The sequence below is a fragment of the Bombyx mori genome, chromosome 12 (assembly GCF_030269925.1).
Source record: "Bombyx mori chromosome 12, ASM3026992v2".
Classification (NCBI taxonomy): Eukaryota; Metazoa; Arthropoda; class Insecta; order Lepidoptera; family Bombycidae; genus Bombyx; species Bombyx mori.
In genome coordinates this window covers 2,324,712-2,339,900 of record NC_085118.1, presented here as the reverse complement: position 1 = coordinate 2,339,900, position 15,189 = coordinate 2,324,712, and the positions used below count along the sequence as shown (strand labels likewise).

Here is a 15,189-nt window from a genome sequence, read left to right as displayed (position 1 = left end):
TCGTAAAACTAGAGAACACATTAGTATTATAATTAATACGCTTTTATTAGCTTCAGACGTATGTATGTTTGTAACGGAATCTTTGAACATGATTTTGTCCCCTTCAAAACGTCGGATTAACTCAAAATTTGGTATACTTATTAAGGGCCGATGACAATTCAATACTAAAACAAAAAATAAAAATAAACAGTTAGAAAAAATTGAAATTGAACTAAAAAATGAAAAATAAATAATAGTTTAAAAAAAAATTAACAAAATACACTTTTATAGAAAATCCAACTAAAATATAGAAAATAAATTTTAATAAATTTGAATATATTTTTTTTTTTTGCCTTTGTAGGCAAACGAGCATACGGCCCACCTGATGGTGAGTGGTTACCGTCGCCCATAGACTTCAGCAATGCCAGGGGCAGAGCCAAGCCGCTGCCTACCGCTAAGAATTGACGTCGATATGTCATAATGTTAGAGATAAATACATTTCAGATATAAAATCACGAATAATCGTTGACCCGGAACAAAACAGAGCGCAGGTATCGGGCGATTCGGAAACTATTGTAGTGGCGAGGCCCGGAGACAAACAATGCACTGAACGGACTATTGCGGTTAAAGTAAGTTACAGTATTGTTACACTCGATCCAGTATTCAGTGTGCTTAGTACGAGTTTTTAACGTTCTCGCTAGCGTAAAAGTTAACACAATTTTGTATGCAGTTGGAACAGCGCCCCTAGCGGCAAACGTAGGCAAACGATCCTTTTTTTTTTTTTTTTTCCTACCTAAGCTGATAGCCCTAGCGGCTATTTCAGCGTAACCCTAACTTTAGTAGGTGAGCTCACGGGGCTCAAACCTGACGATGTTGCTAACACGAACCCTAGCAAGAGTCGTGCTTCGCAGAATCTACCACCGGATCGGAAACGCGACCCACTGAGAAGATCCGGCGAGAAACTCAGTGGGCTGTGTCTGAGAGTTAATTTACTCGTCGAGCCCTTCGTCGCAAGCGACGGGTTCGACGAGAACGGTGACCGGTGCTTGAAGTACCTAAAAGCACCGTTAGTGGATCAGGAGGATCCGAGATGACGTGTTTAGGGCGACGTCGACTGCTTTCCATTCTGTCCGCAGGATCGGGAATGTAGTTACCGGCGGCCACGATGAGAGGGTTCTCGTGTCGTGCCGCTTTATCGAAGTGGCGCATGGACGCCGACTGAAGATACTTACTGATGGACTCTAAGTCCAGGTCGTCATGGAGGTCGACGTTCCTGACGAACCACGGGGCTCCGACGGCTATCCTGCAAAAACGGGATTGAATAATTTGAAAGGATTTTAAGTGTATGCGGGCCGCGTGAGCGAACACTACACTTGCATAGGTCATGACGGGGCGTATGCAAGTTTTGTAGAGTGTCACCTTATTTCTAAGGGACATTTTACTTCGCCTACATATCATCGGGTAGAGACGTCCTAGGATGAAGGCGGCACGATCGCGTACCGTCTTGATGTGGGGGCGGAATGTCATCCTACTGTCGAGGGTGACGCCTAAATATTTGACCTTCGGGGCCCACGGTATGGGCTGGTCGTACATCGTGATTGGGCGAACGGCGGGGGCGGGGGTGTTGACGCGCCTAGTCGGGAGAGGGATGCTCAGCGTGGTGTTCGGAGGGCGACCCCTTTTGAAGAGCACCGCTGTGCTTTTCGTGGGGTTAATGTCGATGCGCCACTTCCGGAACCACTGTCCCATGGTGGTAGCTGCGGTCTGAAGTCGTCGATGAAGCAACGCCTTCTTCCTACACGAGTAGTAGATGGCGGTGTCATCGGCGAAGAGCGCCAGATGGGTCTCCGGAGACCGGGGTATATCGTTAATATACAAACTGAATAGTAACGGGGAGAGGGCGGAGCCTTGCGGGACTCCGGCTGTGACGTGACGGGGCCGGGAACGCGTTCCCTCGACTCGATATCGGAACGAACGGTTCGACAAGTAGTCTCGTATGATGAGCACGAGCCTGTCTGGCACTCCCATGTTATACAGTTTGTATATCAAACCGTTGTGCCAGACTTTGTCGAACGCCTTCGCTATATCGAAGAAGAGGGCTCCTGTCGGAATGGGTTTCCGCCTGTTCAGCCCTAGTAAGATGTGCTCCGTGAGGCGGTGCACTTGATGGACGCACGAGTGTCTGGCGCGGAATCCAAACTGCTCGTCTATAAGAATTTTATTCGCGGATACGAAGTCCCAGAGGCGTTTACGAAGGAGCCGTTCGTAAAGTTTGCCTATCGCCGGGAGGAGACTGATGGGGCGGTAACTCGCGGTTTCGTTCTTCGGTTTGCCCGGCTTGTGTATGCCGATAACGTCCGCTTCTTTCCACGTCGCGGGAAAGATGCAGTTCGTCATAGCAGCATTTAATATGGTGGCCAACATCGTTATCAGTTGGGCTGGTAACAGTTTAAGCGCGCGGTTGCGGATGCCGTCGGAGCCGGGAGCTTTCCGTGGTTGTAGGCTATCGATCGCCTCCTTGACCTCGGAAGTGGTAATGGGGGGTAACGCGTCCGAGGGCGGCAGGGAAGCTCTGCGCTCGACCTCCCTGTCGACGAACTCGGTGTGTTCGGGGTCCGCGTGTTGAGTGCTGGTGGTGCACTGCTCTTGCAGTGCATCGGCCAGCAACTCTGCCTTGTCATCGTCATCGTAAGCCGGTGATTGGCCTGAGGGGCGTACGAGAGGCGGCATAGTGGCTATAGTTTCGGACTTGAGGGTCCTAGCTAGTTGCCAGTATGCTTGGTGAGTGGGCGCGAGTTCTTCTAAATAACTATCCCAGTTTTCGTTTCGGGCGTCGCTTAAGCGGGATTTGACCTCCCGCTGTAAGCGACGCATCCGAGTCCGGTTTGAATCCGTGGGATATCGATCATAGGCCCGGATTGCCGCGTTTCTGATTCTAACGAGGTCCCTAAGATCGGGGGAAAGTCTGATGCGGTGGAAGCAGTCCTCCACATCGACTTGTTTCGAAGATCTTATGATCGCCGTCGAGACGTGATCAGTGAAGATGTTTATGGATTCGACGGTATCCTCGGGGGATGGAGTTGAATCCGGGCCGCAAGGGAGGATTGGTGGAGCGGTGTCAGCTAAGCACGTGCCCAGCTTCTTCCAATCCACCATGGTCCTCGTATCTGGTTCGCGGTTGAGTGGGCGACCGAGCTGCATGACGACAGGTCGGTGGTCTGAGTCGAGTTCTGACATTGCCTCGATGGAGCGTAAGCGCAGAGTTACGTTCCTCAGCAGTGCCAGATCTATTGTGCTCGGACGACGCGCGGCGTTGTACGGATAGTACGTGGGGGTCGGGGGGTTGAATATTTCGAATGTGAGGTCGTCTATGAACGCGTCGAGACGCCTACCGTTCACATTCGTGCGATGGCAGTTCCACCTAGTGTGGTGGCAATTTAAATCGCCTGCCAGGATGACCGCGTCCCCCATACCGAACAGTGTCTCGAGGTCACTGCTCAGGAGGGGTTTGTCAGGGGGGAGATAAACGGATGCGATGACGATCGGCTGGTGTCCCGTCAGCGCGATGCGGCACACTGACGCCTCGATATGTAAGAGCGAGGGAGTATCGAGAGGGACGCAGTGCAGGGCCCTCCTATAGTAAATGACAGTCCCGCCCTTGCGGGCGGAGAGTCTGTCATTCCTAACCATGACGTAATTCGCGACTTTGGGGTCGCGACGCGAGGGCTTTAGGAAGGTCTCCTGCACCAGAAGGATGTCGATGAGATTGTCACGGAGAAACTCATATACTTGATCGCGCTGACGCGCGAGTCCGTTACCATTATAAAATGCTAACTTTAAGGAACGCGGTTTCTCCCTACCGTTGTTGGCCATTGATTACCGGTAATCAAGCCAGCGTACGCTGGACGGACTCGATGACGTCCATATGGTCGAACGTCGCGTATAGGCGGTCATCGGCCGTGACCGCCCTGCGCATGGCGTCGGCGAACGAGCGCATGCGATCTATATTTATCGCGGCGATATAATCACGCACGATTGAAAAGTCGTTTACGGCAGGCCGCGCGGGGCCGGGGCGAGGCGCGGGACCGGGCGCGAGGGCGGGGCGCGGCGCGAGCAGGGGCTGGGGTGCCGGTGGTTTCCCTGCCAGCGTGAGCGGCAGCGGTTATGCCCACGCGGAGACGGTGGGCACCGGTGCCGGCACGAAGGCAGGTTTCGGCGCGCGGGGCGCCGAAGTCTTTGGGCCGACGGTTTTGGATGGCACGTTGGCCAGACGCTTCCGCGGGGCCTTGGGGCATCCGCGGTAGTTGGCTGTGTGGCCCTGCTTCTGGCAGAGCACACAGCTCGGCGGTTCGGTCGCGGTCTCTTTGACCCGCGAACAGTCGGCTGTCGCGTGGTCACCGAGGCACTTTACGCACCGCGGACGCGCGTGGCAGTTGCGCGCGGAGTGGCCATACAGTTGGCACCTATGGCACTGACCGGGAGTGCCTTTTTTGTGTGGGGCCTCGACGGTGACCCCTGATAACCCGCAAACGGTGCGGAGGCTTGAGGCAATTCGTTTGCCTTCGGCGGTTGGTTCCAACGCGACGAGAACCATGTTATACGCGAATTTATCGCGCCCGCTGTGCATACGGTGCACACTTACTATCGGGTACGCTTGTCTGATTAAATCTTCTTTGATTAGCTCGACGTCGAGCTCTTTTGGTACTCCGCGTATTACTACGCGGAGCTCGCGGTCCTCCTGGAGGGCATAGGTGTGGTAACCTATGTTCTCCTTTCGGAGGTAAGAAGTGAGGGCCCTATGGTCGCCCGGCGTTGCGACCTTTATTTGTATCCCATGCGCGAGATTACGCGCTTGGGAGTAGTTAATTTTGTTGGCCGTAAGGGCCTGGGATACCCGGTTCCACGCGGATTTTTCGCGTAGGATTACGGGCGGGGGCGCGACGATTTTATTGACGGGCGCGGGTTTCGGCGACGGAGTTGCGCGGCGAGGGGAGTCGGGTGAGACCACGACTTTAGGACGCGACGCGTTCGCGGCCTTAGGCTGTTTTGGCGCCGTGGACGGTTCCACGGCACGGGCGCGTTTTTTGCCGCGCGTGACAGTTCTGAACCCATCGGAGGTTCCGGGTTCGGGGCTGGCGGCCGACTCGAACTCCATCTCCGACTCGGAGTCGGAGCCGGAGCTCGATGCCGCGATCGACGCGGGCGCGGGTGTGGGGGGCGACATCGGCGAGTCTGGGATGTTCGCGGCGGCGGCGAGCGGTGCGCGGGACTGAGCTGCTAATTTGGCTTTATGGGCCCTAAATTGAGTCATGATGTCCGGGCAAAACTCCCGGACGAAAAGGACGAACATGGCGGGGTCGTCGTCCGCCATGGTGGTTGTGCCCAGGGGGGGCGTCCCCGGGACTTAAAGCAACTCGCCGAAAGGCGAGTCCCCTGAGTGGGAGTTTAAACCCCCTGCGCTGTACCAGCCAGCAGTGATTTGCAGGGGGGGGATGCCTATGCCGTGAAAACGGCAGTCAGCTGGGATTGGGGTGGAGAGTTTGGGAAGGTGGGGCCCCACTGGGTTGTGAGTGCCACAACAAGCGGTGATCGCAGTGGGGGTTAGCCTCGAAAGAGACTGTTTTTTAAAATGATAGATAAATAAAAATAATAATGACAATGGATTGGATGTTTTGGTGATAATATGAAATTGTCGTTTTCGATTGCAGAACTACGAACTCGAATTACGCTTTACTGAATCAAGGTCGCGATGCCAGCGACAGAGCGTCCGGAATGCAAAACAAAGTCGCGATCAAAGCGACAACGACGATGTCGTGCAAACTAAACACACAATCGCGACAGCAGCGACAATTATTCAGGAAAACGCGTCCGGGCTCAACAGCGTTGCGATCGGAACTGTGAATGAAACGATCCCATTCCATAATTCAATACAAATATGAGCTAACTTTTACGCTATCGAGAACGTTAAAAAACTCGCACTAAGCACACAGATGAGCGGAACATTTTTCACTTTCATGCTACTTTTTCATAGTTGTATATGGAAACAGTAAGCTTACAGCGCATCGGGTGCTAATTGCTTACCGCAGCCCAGAGATGCAACTTTAATCTCACCACCAGTTTTAACAAACAATCTTTGCATTCCGCAACTGAATAAAATGCAAGTATTTGAAGGATAAGCGGTATTTTTTACTGGTGGTAGGACGTCCGCACGGGTAGGTACCACCGCACTGCCTATTTCTGCCATGAAGCAGTAATGCGTTTCGGTTTGAAGGGCGGGGCAGCCGTTGTACTGTTAAAACTGAGACCTTGCAACTCATGTCTCAAGGTGGGTGGCGACATTTGCGTTGTAGATGTCCATGGGCTCCGCTAACCACTTAACACCAGGTGGGCCGTGAACCCGTCTACTAATTTAAACAATAAAAAATAAATAAATAAAAATACAATTGTGTTAGTTAATGTGGCTTATTACTACTTCAATGAATGGTTACAACAATTCCTACACTCTTTTCTTTCGATCTACATACAATCTAGCTCTATTTATTCGTTACTCTCATATTTCCTAGCAACTTTTCGTTGTCTGTTTTACCTATATTAACTTGCCTAAGGTTTCGACAAATCACCCCTGAACCTGGTCTATATATTGTGTCGAGGCTGCTTATGTATATATCCAGCAAGGGTCAATCTCTTACATAGTCATCATTAATATATTTAGAACGGGTTCATTAAATATTTTGTTCGTTTAAAAAATTTCCATGTGATGTATTTTATTATTAAGTATTTTTTTTTTTTTTTTTTATTGCTGAGTTGTGTGGACGAGCTCACAGCCCACCTGGTGTTAAGTGGTTACTGGAGCCCATAGACATCTATAACGTAAATGCGCCACACACCTTGAGATATAGTTCTAAGGTCTCAGTATAGTCATATATAAGTTATTATTATTAAGTTATTATTAAATATTTTAGTATTTTATTATTTAGAATGATTTTCAGTACTATTAAACATATATTCTCCTTATGAATATTCTCCTTTTAATATTCTCCTTATAAATTTTAGCCTACTGCCGATCTCTCAACACCGATATCCCTGAAACACGAATTAGTTCTAGAAGAACGCCTGAAGAGTAAGTATTGGAATTCAATTGTTATTAATACACCAATAATCCCGCAAATTAGATTTTATAAAGAAATAAATACCTAGTACCTGTTCTCAATCTTGAATTTAGACGACGAAAGATGCCAAAAAAAAAAAAAAATGCACTAGAATTTGTAAATTTGCATAATCCATCCTCATGTATGTGTTAAATTTAAGCTCGCGTGGATATATTCAAATATCTTGCCTATTACGGCCGCAATACAACTTATTTCCTGTTTAAACAACCGTAATGAGTATACATTACATACGAGCCTTCGAACTCACATCTCTAGATTGGTAGTTTATATCTATACTAGAGAAGTTTAAATATACCGTGAAATAAAAATTTAAAATAAAAAAATAGAAGTACATTTATTTTATTTAAATATCAAACCTTTTAAAATGGCGCCCGATACTTTCAAACTCATGTAGCACCTGTTGATACGACTTTTTTTTTTTATTGGTTAGATGGGTGGACGATCTCACAGCCCACCTGGTGTTAAGTGGCTACTGGAGCCCATAGATATCCACAACGTAAATGCGCCACCCACCTTGAGATATAAGTTCTACGGTCTCAGTATAGTTACAACGGCTGCCCCACCCTTCAAACCGAAACGCATTACTGCTTCACGGCTGAAATAGGCAAGGTGGTGGTACCCACCCGCGCAGACTCACAAGAGGTCCTACCACCAGTAATTACGCAAATTATAATTTTGCGGGTTTGATTTTTATTACACGATGGAAGTCAATCGTGAACATTTGTTGAGTACGTATTTCATTAGAAAAATTAGTACCCGCCTGAGACTCGAATACCGGTGCATCGCTCAACACGAATGCACAACACGTCTTATCCATTAGGCCACGACGATTATACAACCTACCTCTAAGCTTTGTAGAAAAACTCAAAGATATTCAAGTATATCCTGCAACACGTTAAAACAAGGTGGCGGGTGCGGGGGCGCCCGGTACTCGACTGTCGGTCCGGTGGTGGGGCGGTGCAAGGTGGCTCCTGTGCGCCGCCCACGGTGTATCTCCCGAAATGACGTCCTTCGGGATTTTCCCGGAGATGAAATCCCGTCTTATCATCAGGACGGGTACCGGCGAAGGCAGACTTTCGGCGCGCACTGCGGTACCGTATGTCTGGTATAGCCGGTGTGGTGGAGCTCGATGGGGTTTAGTCGGTAGTCGTTCTGCGGAGCAAGTGCTTCGCGCGCCTTTTTCAAGGCGCAGTCTCTTGCGAGGAATTCGGGGAGGTGGAGGACCTACTCGTCCCCCTCTTCCTCTCAGGAGGCGCCGGAGTCCGACATAACCCGGTTCGTTACCCCCCCGGACCGGGTATCCGTAAATGGATTCCCCAGCGTTAAAAAAAAAAAAAAAAAAAAAAAAGGATTGACAAAATCAGAACATTCGACTATCACTGTTTCAATTTTCATAAAAAGATCGCACGTTGATTAAATGTAGTTTAACCTATTTGCTTTAGAAGCCTAATAGAATTCAAAGAATGGGCCTGTTATGTTACACTTTCTTATAGAAGACTCAAGAGAATTTTTATATGATGCTGCGAGATTATCTGAAGAGTCAACTCTACGCGCCACATTCTTATTGCAAATATTAAGGGACTGTGGTAACGATCTCATCTGCTTACCATGGCTGAAGATGACTCTGGAACCGCTGACAAGGTAAGCTTTACTAGACTCGGGCTGAGGTCTCCAATGAAATTGATGATAACGGGTGAAAGAAAAATCTAGAAATATGCGGACGTAATGTAACATTATACGGGTAGTAAGAATATCAACGGTTCATTAGCTGTTTGATTAAGTGACAATCAAAGTCCGATGATGTTTTAATATCATTATAGTCTTTCTAGTAGGCAATGATAAGATACAATTTTGTAGTCTGAATCTCCTAAAACTGCGACTGAATTTCCAGATTATCAGTTCGTAGTAAGGTAGCGTTAGTTTATTTCCCTGTATAATTAGACCTACTTTCTAAATAGCCTCTTAGATCATGTTGTGATTCTGTACGCCTTGGTACAAATAACCTGCGTTACATTGGTTCTTAATTCTTTTGGGGTTCAGTTACCATCTAACAACGGATGGGCTAAGAATCAATCTGTCCATATGTCATTTAAAAATCCACTGGTCTTTTAGCATGACACCAATTCAATTATATCTAACTATCGTCTCGTGAACAAAATCCTTCAGATTCTGACCCGAAAACAGTCCATATGTTCCAGGTACAGACGACAAATTAGGATTTAAATTGAAGATATTGAATACCGAAGAACCGGCTTACGGTGCTAAAGTCAACATTACTCTTCCGTCTGCCCCTAAGAGAGTTCCAAGCGAATGTTCTTTAGAAGATTTAATCATGAACTGTGATGTGCCAGCCCCTTTATTGAGGAACGAAGAAATAGTTTGGGAGGTTGAACTGGAATACACTGAGGAAGCTGATAAGTTTATTGTTGAAGCTGAATTGGCAGATTTATTGTATAGGACCATTACTGATGATGCAAGCAAAGAATTGACAATCGATGTAAATCCTGTGGCTAATTTCAGTATTAGTGGGTATGTAAATATTTTTCTTATTTACTTTTTAGTCATAGTAATTCGCTAAGCTTAATTTTTTTTTTTATAAGCAATTCTGTTTTCCAGATTGTGAGAGTTAGTTTTGAAGATTCTTTTACATTTATTTTGTAGTCTTATTTTCAGATACAAAACATTATTACTCATATACAAATAGATTTCTTTAAAATATATTTAAATACAGTTGCATGCATTTTTAAGTACCGTATACAAATACATTCATACAAAAAACACAAATTGCAACCAACTTGTTTGTATTATATAATTTTGTTGCTTATGATTTGAATTTAACAAAATTTTATTAAATAGTTTATTAGATATACATTTTACCAGCAAATAGTATTGTCTATATACGTGTTTTTTTTTTCATTTGTTTTAGTAATCAATTACCAAATATTACCATTCATGTCTCGAGAGATAAGCTGAATGACGGCGAGATGATATTATTTACGCATTTTTATAAGGTATCAATTTTTATTTACACTTTATTACCTATATAAATGACTCGGTGGTCCAGTAGTTAGTGGCCCACACGGTTGCGCTGAGGGTTGTGGGTTCGATTCCCACATCGGCCGAACATTTGTTTTTTTATTGCTTAGATGGGTGGATAAACCCACAGCCTGGTGTTAAATGGTGGCCACTCACCTTGAGATATAAGTTTTAAGGTCTCAGTATAGTTACAACGGCTGCCCGGCCCTTCAAACCGAAACGCATTACTGCTTCACGGCAGAAATACGCAGGGTGGTGGTACCTACCCGTGCGGACTCACAAGACGTCTTATGGCCTTATTTACGGCCTTATACGCGTCTGCATACAAGGGCAATATTTGTTTTTTTTTTCGTAGGGTGTCAAAGTAAAGATTTATGCAAGCTTATAGCTGACTATCTCCGATTCCGAGATACATGCCCAATTTCAACTAATATTACTGAAAAGGAAATTTTGAATTTCTCTGAGAGTAAAATTCAAATATTTTGTTATGATGTCTATTGCCCGCAATAATCTCTAAGCACCATACGTAAGCGCGTCTTTCTCTATTTGTTAATAAAAAATCGATATTATTACACTTAAAATTTTTTTAAAGATCACGAACTACGGGCCCTCAAATTGGCATGTTTTGGATGCTGACATCATCATACCAGAAAAGGTGAGCGATTTTTAATTTAATTAGTATTTTACTAATATTATGCTTATTCTTTACTATACTTATTTTTAACATTTAAGATTATTCGTTAAATTTTCTTTCAAAACTTCGAAACTTACAGATTGAGCTGATTGATTCGCTGAAGGGCTGCCACAGCATCAAATCACACGTGGAATGCGGATGGTCCGTACCAGCTATGGTATCCATGCCGGTGATTCTGAATTTACGGTTCAACTTGTCTAAGCACGGTGAGAGTAATAAAGTCGTATTTATCTTCTAGAGTTAGATTCTGCGAAATTAGCATGATGTGCAAAATATATACTAATGCTTGAGAATTCTATTCAACGGATAAGGTTATTTGTATGCTCCGTGGAGATCGCCTCCCTTCTACGGATTACTTCTACTTTCTATACATTTTTATTCAAAAGAGTCTTGGAGCGCAGACGTCAAATCCCAACAACAATACAGACTATTCATTCAAAGTAATATTATTATCTATGGATATAGAAAGATGTGTAAGTAGCTAGGTACTGTTTTAATCTAAGACCTAAACAATTTATATACTTATATATATGGAATTTAAATATTTTTCGTCGCTTCACAGAGGACTGCAAAGTATTTAACAAATTCAGAGTAGTGTTTTTGTAAATGTGACTTTTCAATTCGGATTTGAACAATTCTAAAGTGCTTTTATTTATTTACAGGAGATTTTCTACAATCCAACAATAATTTCAACGTCACCACTGCAATCGTGCTGCGCTTGAAGGATCTAAATAAGTAGGTACACATAGCGATTAAGACTTCTTGCTTGACTGAGAAAAGGTGTGTAATCATATCTGGTCATGAGAAAACTTCATCTTCTTTTCTTCACCTTATCCCACTAGGCGGGGTCGGTACAGCTTTTTTTTTTCTTCCATTCTCTTCTATCAGCCGTCATCTCAACACTCACTCCTCTCTCTTTCTCATATCGTCATTCAAACAGTCCATCCATGTCTTCTTCGGTCGACCTCTTCTCCCTCATGAGAAAACCCCACTGTTTAAATGCCCTAAAGTCATATAGTTCAGTAGTCCTTGAAGCATTTATTTAAATTCCCTACCTATTCGCTGGTAGCCTAGAGGCTATTCCAATTACGCCCGGACGGGGGATTTCTTGTTCTTAGTCATCGTTGGCAGTGTGGTCGTGGACATCAGTTCGGGTGATGGTGCGCTTCACAACATGTCGCCATTCCACGCGTACCGCAGCCTTAACGGATATAAGTACATACTATAATTTAACGGAATCCCACACGATTTTATTATTTAATGTGCCGTTCGCCGTGGTCACAAACAAACTTATGATCGCACCTTTACAATGTGATAAGATTGCCGACAGTATTTAACTAAGTGTATTTAACTAAGTTAACTAAGCGTAATATTCAGCCGCGAAAGATTCAATTCTTTCGATGTTTTGGACAAAACAGGCGTTTAAGACCCAAACGAGTACTTTGAGAGTAGCTATCTACCGCAATCTGTCTCTGACCAAAGGTCTGAAACAAAATCCAAAAAGGTTAAGAAACCAACAATGCGTGTCCAGTTGTTAAGGTCCCTGATTTTAATATTATTATACCTTTTCATTTTAGATCATTCGAAATCACAACCACGTTGATTCTGGAGCCGGTTCCACCGATCTGGCCACAAATAGTTGGCTCGGTGGTCGGCTTCATTGTTCTTGCTGCAATTGTGTTCGGATTATACAAAGTAAGTAATACTTCTCAATATTAGAAGCATTGGGTATTTCGGTCTAGAAGAGCACTACCCCATCCCTTACCGTTGGTGTTCTATGAGGCGATTCACCAGAGAATGGACAACAGAAATCTCCAATCGCCAATCACCATCGCCAATCGGCATTTACCTACTGATTGTAGTGCTGATAAATTAAGTCAGTTTCTATTACATTAGATTGGCTGTCCCACCCTTCAAAACGGAACACGTGACTGCTTCGTGGCAGAACTAGGCAGGATAGTGGTATCTACTATCAAATAAAAACAGTACCGCAAATTATCCCTACAATCGCACGAGGTTATGTGACGTACGTTCCGTCAATAGAATCTGAACTTCCGCAAAAAATTCAAAACTCTCAATATTTTAATACTCAGCTGGGTGGATGAGCTCATGGTTCATCTGGAGCTGGTTACCGGAATTCAAATACATCAAAACAACGGAACAATTTAAAAACCTCCACCCAGCTTGAGATATAAGTTGGGAGTGTCAGTTCTTACAGTAACAACGGCTGTTCTGCCGTTGAAACCGAAACACATCAATGCTTCACGGCTGAAACAGCCGGGGGTCATATCCGCGCGGGCTTATAGTATACCCTACCCACCAATAATTACGCAAGTCATAATTTTTGTGGATTTTTATTTTTAATACACGATGTTATTTCTTCACCGTGGCAGTCGTGAACGTATGTTAGGTACATATTTCATTGGAAAATTTGGTACTTGCCACCGAAATAGTTGCATCGCTCAATACGAATGCACCGGGCGTCTTATCCTTTAGACCACGACGACATACTATAGATATTGACAAATTATTAACAGTGCCTAAGACGGGCAACAATTGTGTTTAACCTCTCTAAGAGACCACACTTTTAATCGTAATTATGTTGCCTCTTTTTTTATGATTTCTAAACTCGGTTCGCAGGCTGGTTTCTTCTCGAGGAAACAAAGGGATCAACTGAAACTGCTTCAAGACGAAACACAAAGTGGCCAAGAGACGCTTGAACATGTCAATGACGAGATCAAACAATCAACATCAGATTTACTGGAAGACACATAAAGTCTAAGAATTAATGTTAGAAGCGCATTAAGATAGACCAGTAGTAGAGGGTATTGCGGACTTAGATACGGATACTGGTAATCTGTTTCTAAAGTAAAATAGTCGTGCATCTCAGCTTGAAGGTCCTCAAGTTATCTTTCGAAGTTTCCCCCGTAACTCCTACGACCATTTTCAACTGGTCGGCTGTTTTGTAATTTTGTCTAGTTAGGAGCTATTGTATTGTCTATTTCAGGAGCGAAGCTATCATTCCAGTTTAATAATTTCCAATTTAAACGGGAAAATATGTATCATTATTATTCCGTTTTGATATTGAAATCACTAGAGCTTCGGTGTTAATAAATTCTTAACAATTAATATTTCTCGTTAACGATATTCTGTTGGATATCTTTGATTGTTCGCAACACCGTTTCCGAAATCCAAATTTGTAGAACCGTTAAAAAAAACAAAGATTTCTCTGAAAATTTTATCGAATGTTGTAGCCTGAAAATTCTCGTATTAGCTGTCACGATTTCACATTGTCGAATGTTTGCAAATAATATGTTGAAGTGATATATTATGTAAATATAATGTTAAGTTCTCTTTCAGCAAATTTTCTTTATCCTCTCTCTCTTTATATTTTGCGCCAGTATTTTAGTTAACTTGAAAATAAAACGATTAGTTTTATAGTCTTTAGTTTCCGATTAACGTAGTATCGCTCTGCTGTATCGATTCGTAATGATATTGTTATGCGCTGGGGTTCGGAATAAATAAAAAATTCTACCGAATTACAAGTTAATACTGTATTCAACACCTAGAACACTTAAAACACTTCACAATCACTTTTAATTTCTCAATTCGCTTCTTCCGCTTCGCTTCAAGTGACCCGTTCGCTGTTTCGCTTCGAGTAGTTCCGCTTACTGACCGCTGCGTGCCATCTCTGCAACGCTTTTATAGTCGATACCACATCCCTAAAATTATCGAGAACATTCCACACTTTTCTAGTATTGGGTTTCCGCTATTTAACAATAGATGGCGTTGTACTTCCCCAGGATTCTAGGTCCTTCGATATTCGTTCGACTATTCGGCGATTGATGGCGTTTCTCTTCCCGGCGTAACAATATTTTACTTAGTATTTTCTCGATTTTCGCGACACGTTTTTAAGACATAATTAAAACTGCTCACTTGAACGGTTTCATCTCTAATTTATTATTTTTATTTCATTAGTTCAAACATTTTCCGTTATGACAGACTTAGTTTCATTAACGCTATTTAACAGTAGTAATAAAATAAGTTTTAATTATCATAATTATGTAAATAAAAATACCAGAAATGTAATAGAACATTGTATGGTAGAATTTCATTGTTTTGTAACATCCTTAAGTTTTAATGTAATCGGTATGCTAATCTCTAATAATAGCAACGCAATGACCATTTAGCATTAAAAACGTTGGATAATGAATCTTAATAAAATGACATAGTGTTGTAAAAGAAACTTTAGAATACGTAAGTTAATTTAATATTTAAGTATAAGAAGTTTTAATATACTTGTAAGACATT

At 43.8% G+C, this 15,189-nt stretch overlaps 1 protein-coding gene across 1 annotated transcript in view; it reads left to right on the top strand.

Moving 5' to 3' along the window:
* Positions 1-15,189, top strand: part of LOC101746113 (integrin alpha-PS3-like) — a 31,523-nt gene extending 16,334 nt beyond the window's left edge. The window contains 10 exon segments of the mRNA NM_001309611.1: positions 484-608; positions 7,033-7,099; positions 8,642-8,789; positions 9,333-9,677; positions 10,075-10,159; positions 10,777-10,839; positions 10,958-11,084; positions 11,541-11,613; positions 12,456-12,573; positions 13,519-15,189. Coding sequence (NP_001296540.1) covers positions 484-608; positions 7,033-7,099; positions 8,642-8,789; positions 9,333-9,677; positions 10,075-10,159; positions 10,777-10,839; positions 10,958-11,084; positions 11,541-11,613; positions 12,456-12,573; positions 13,519-13,653 — 1,286 coding nt within the window. The 3' untranslated portion in view covers positions 13,654-15,189.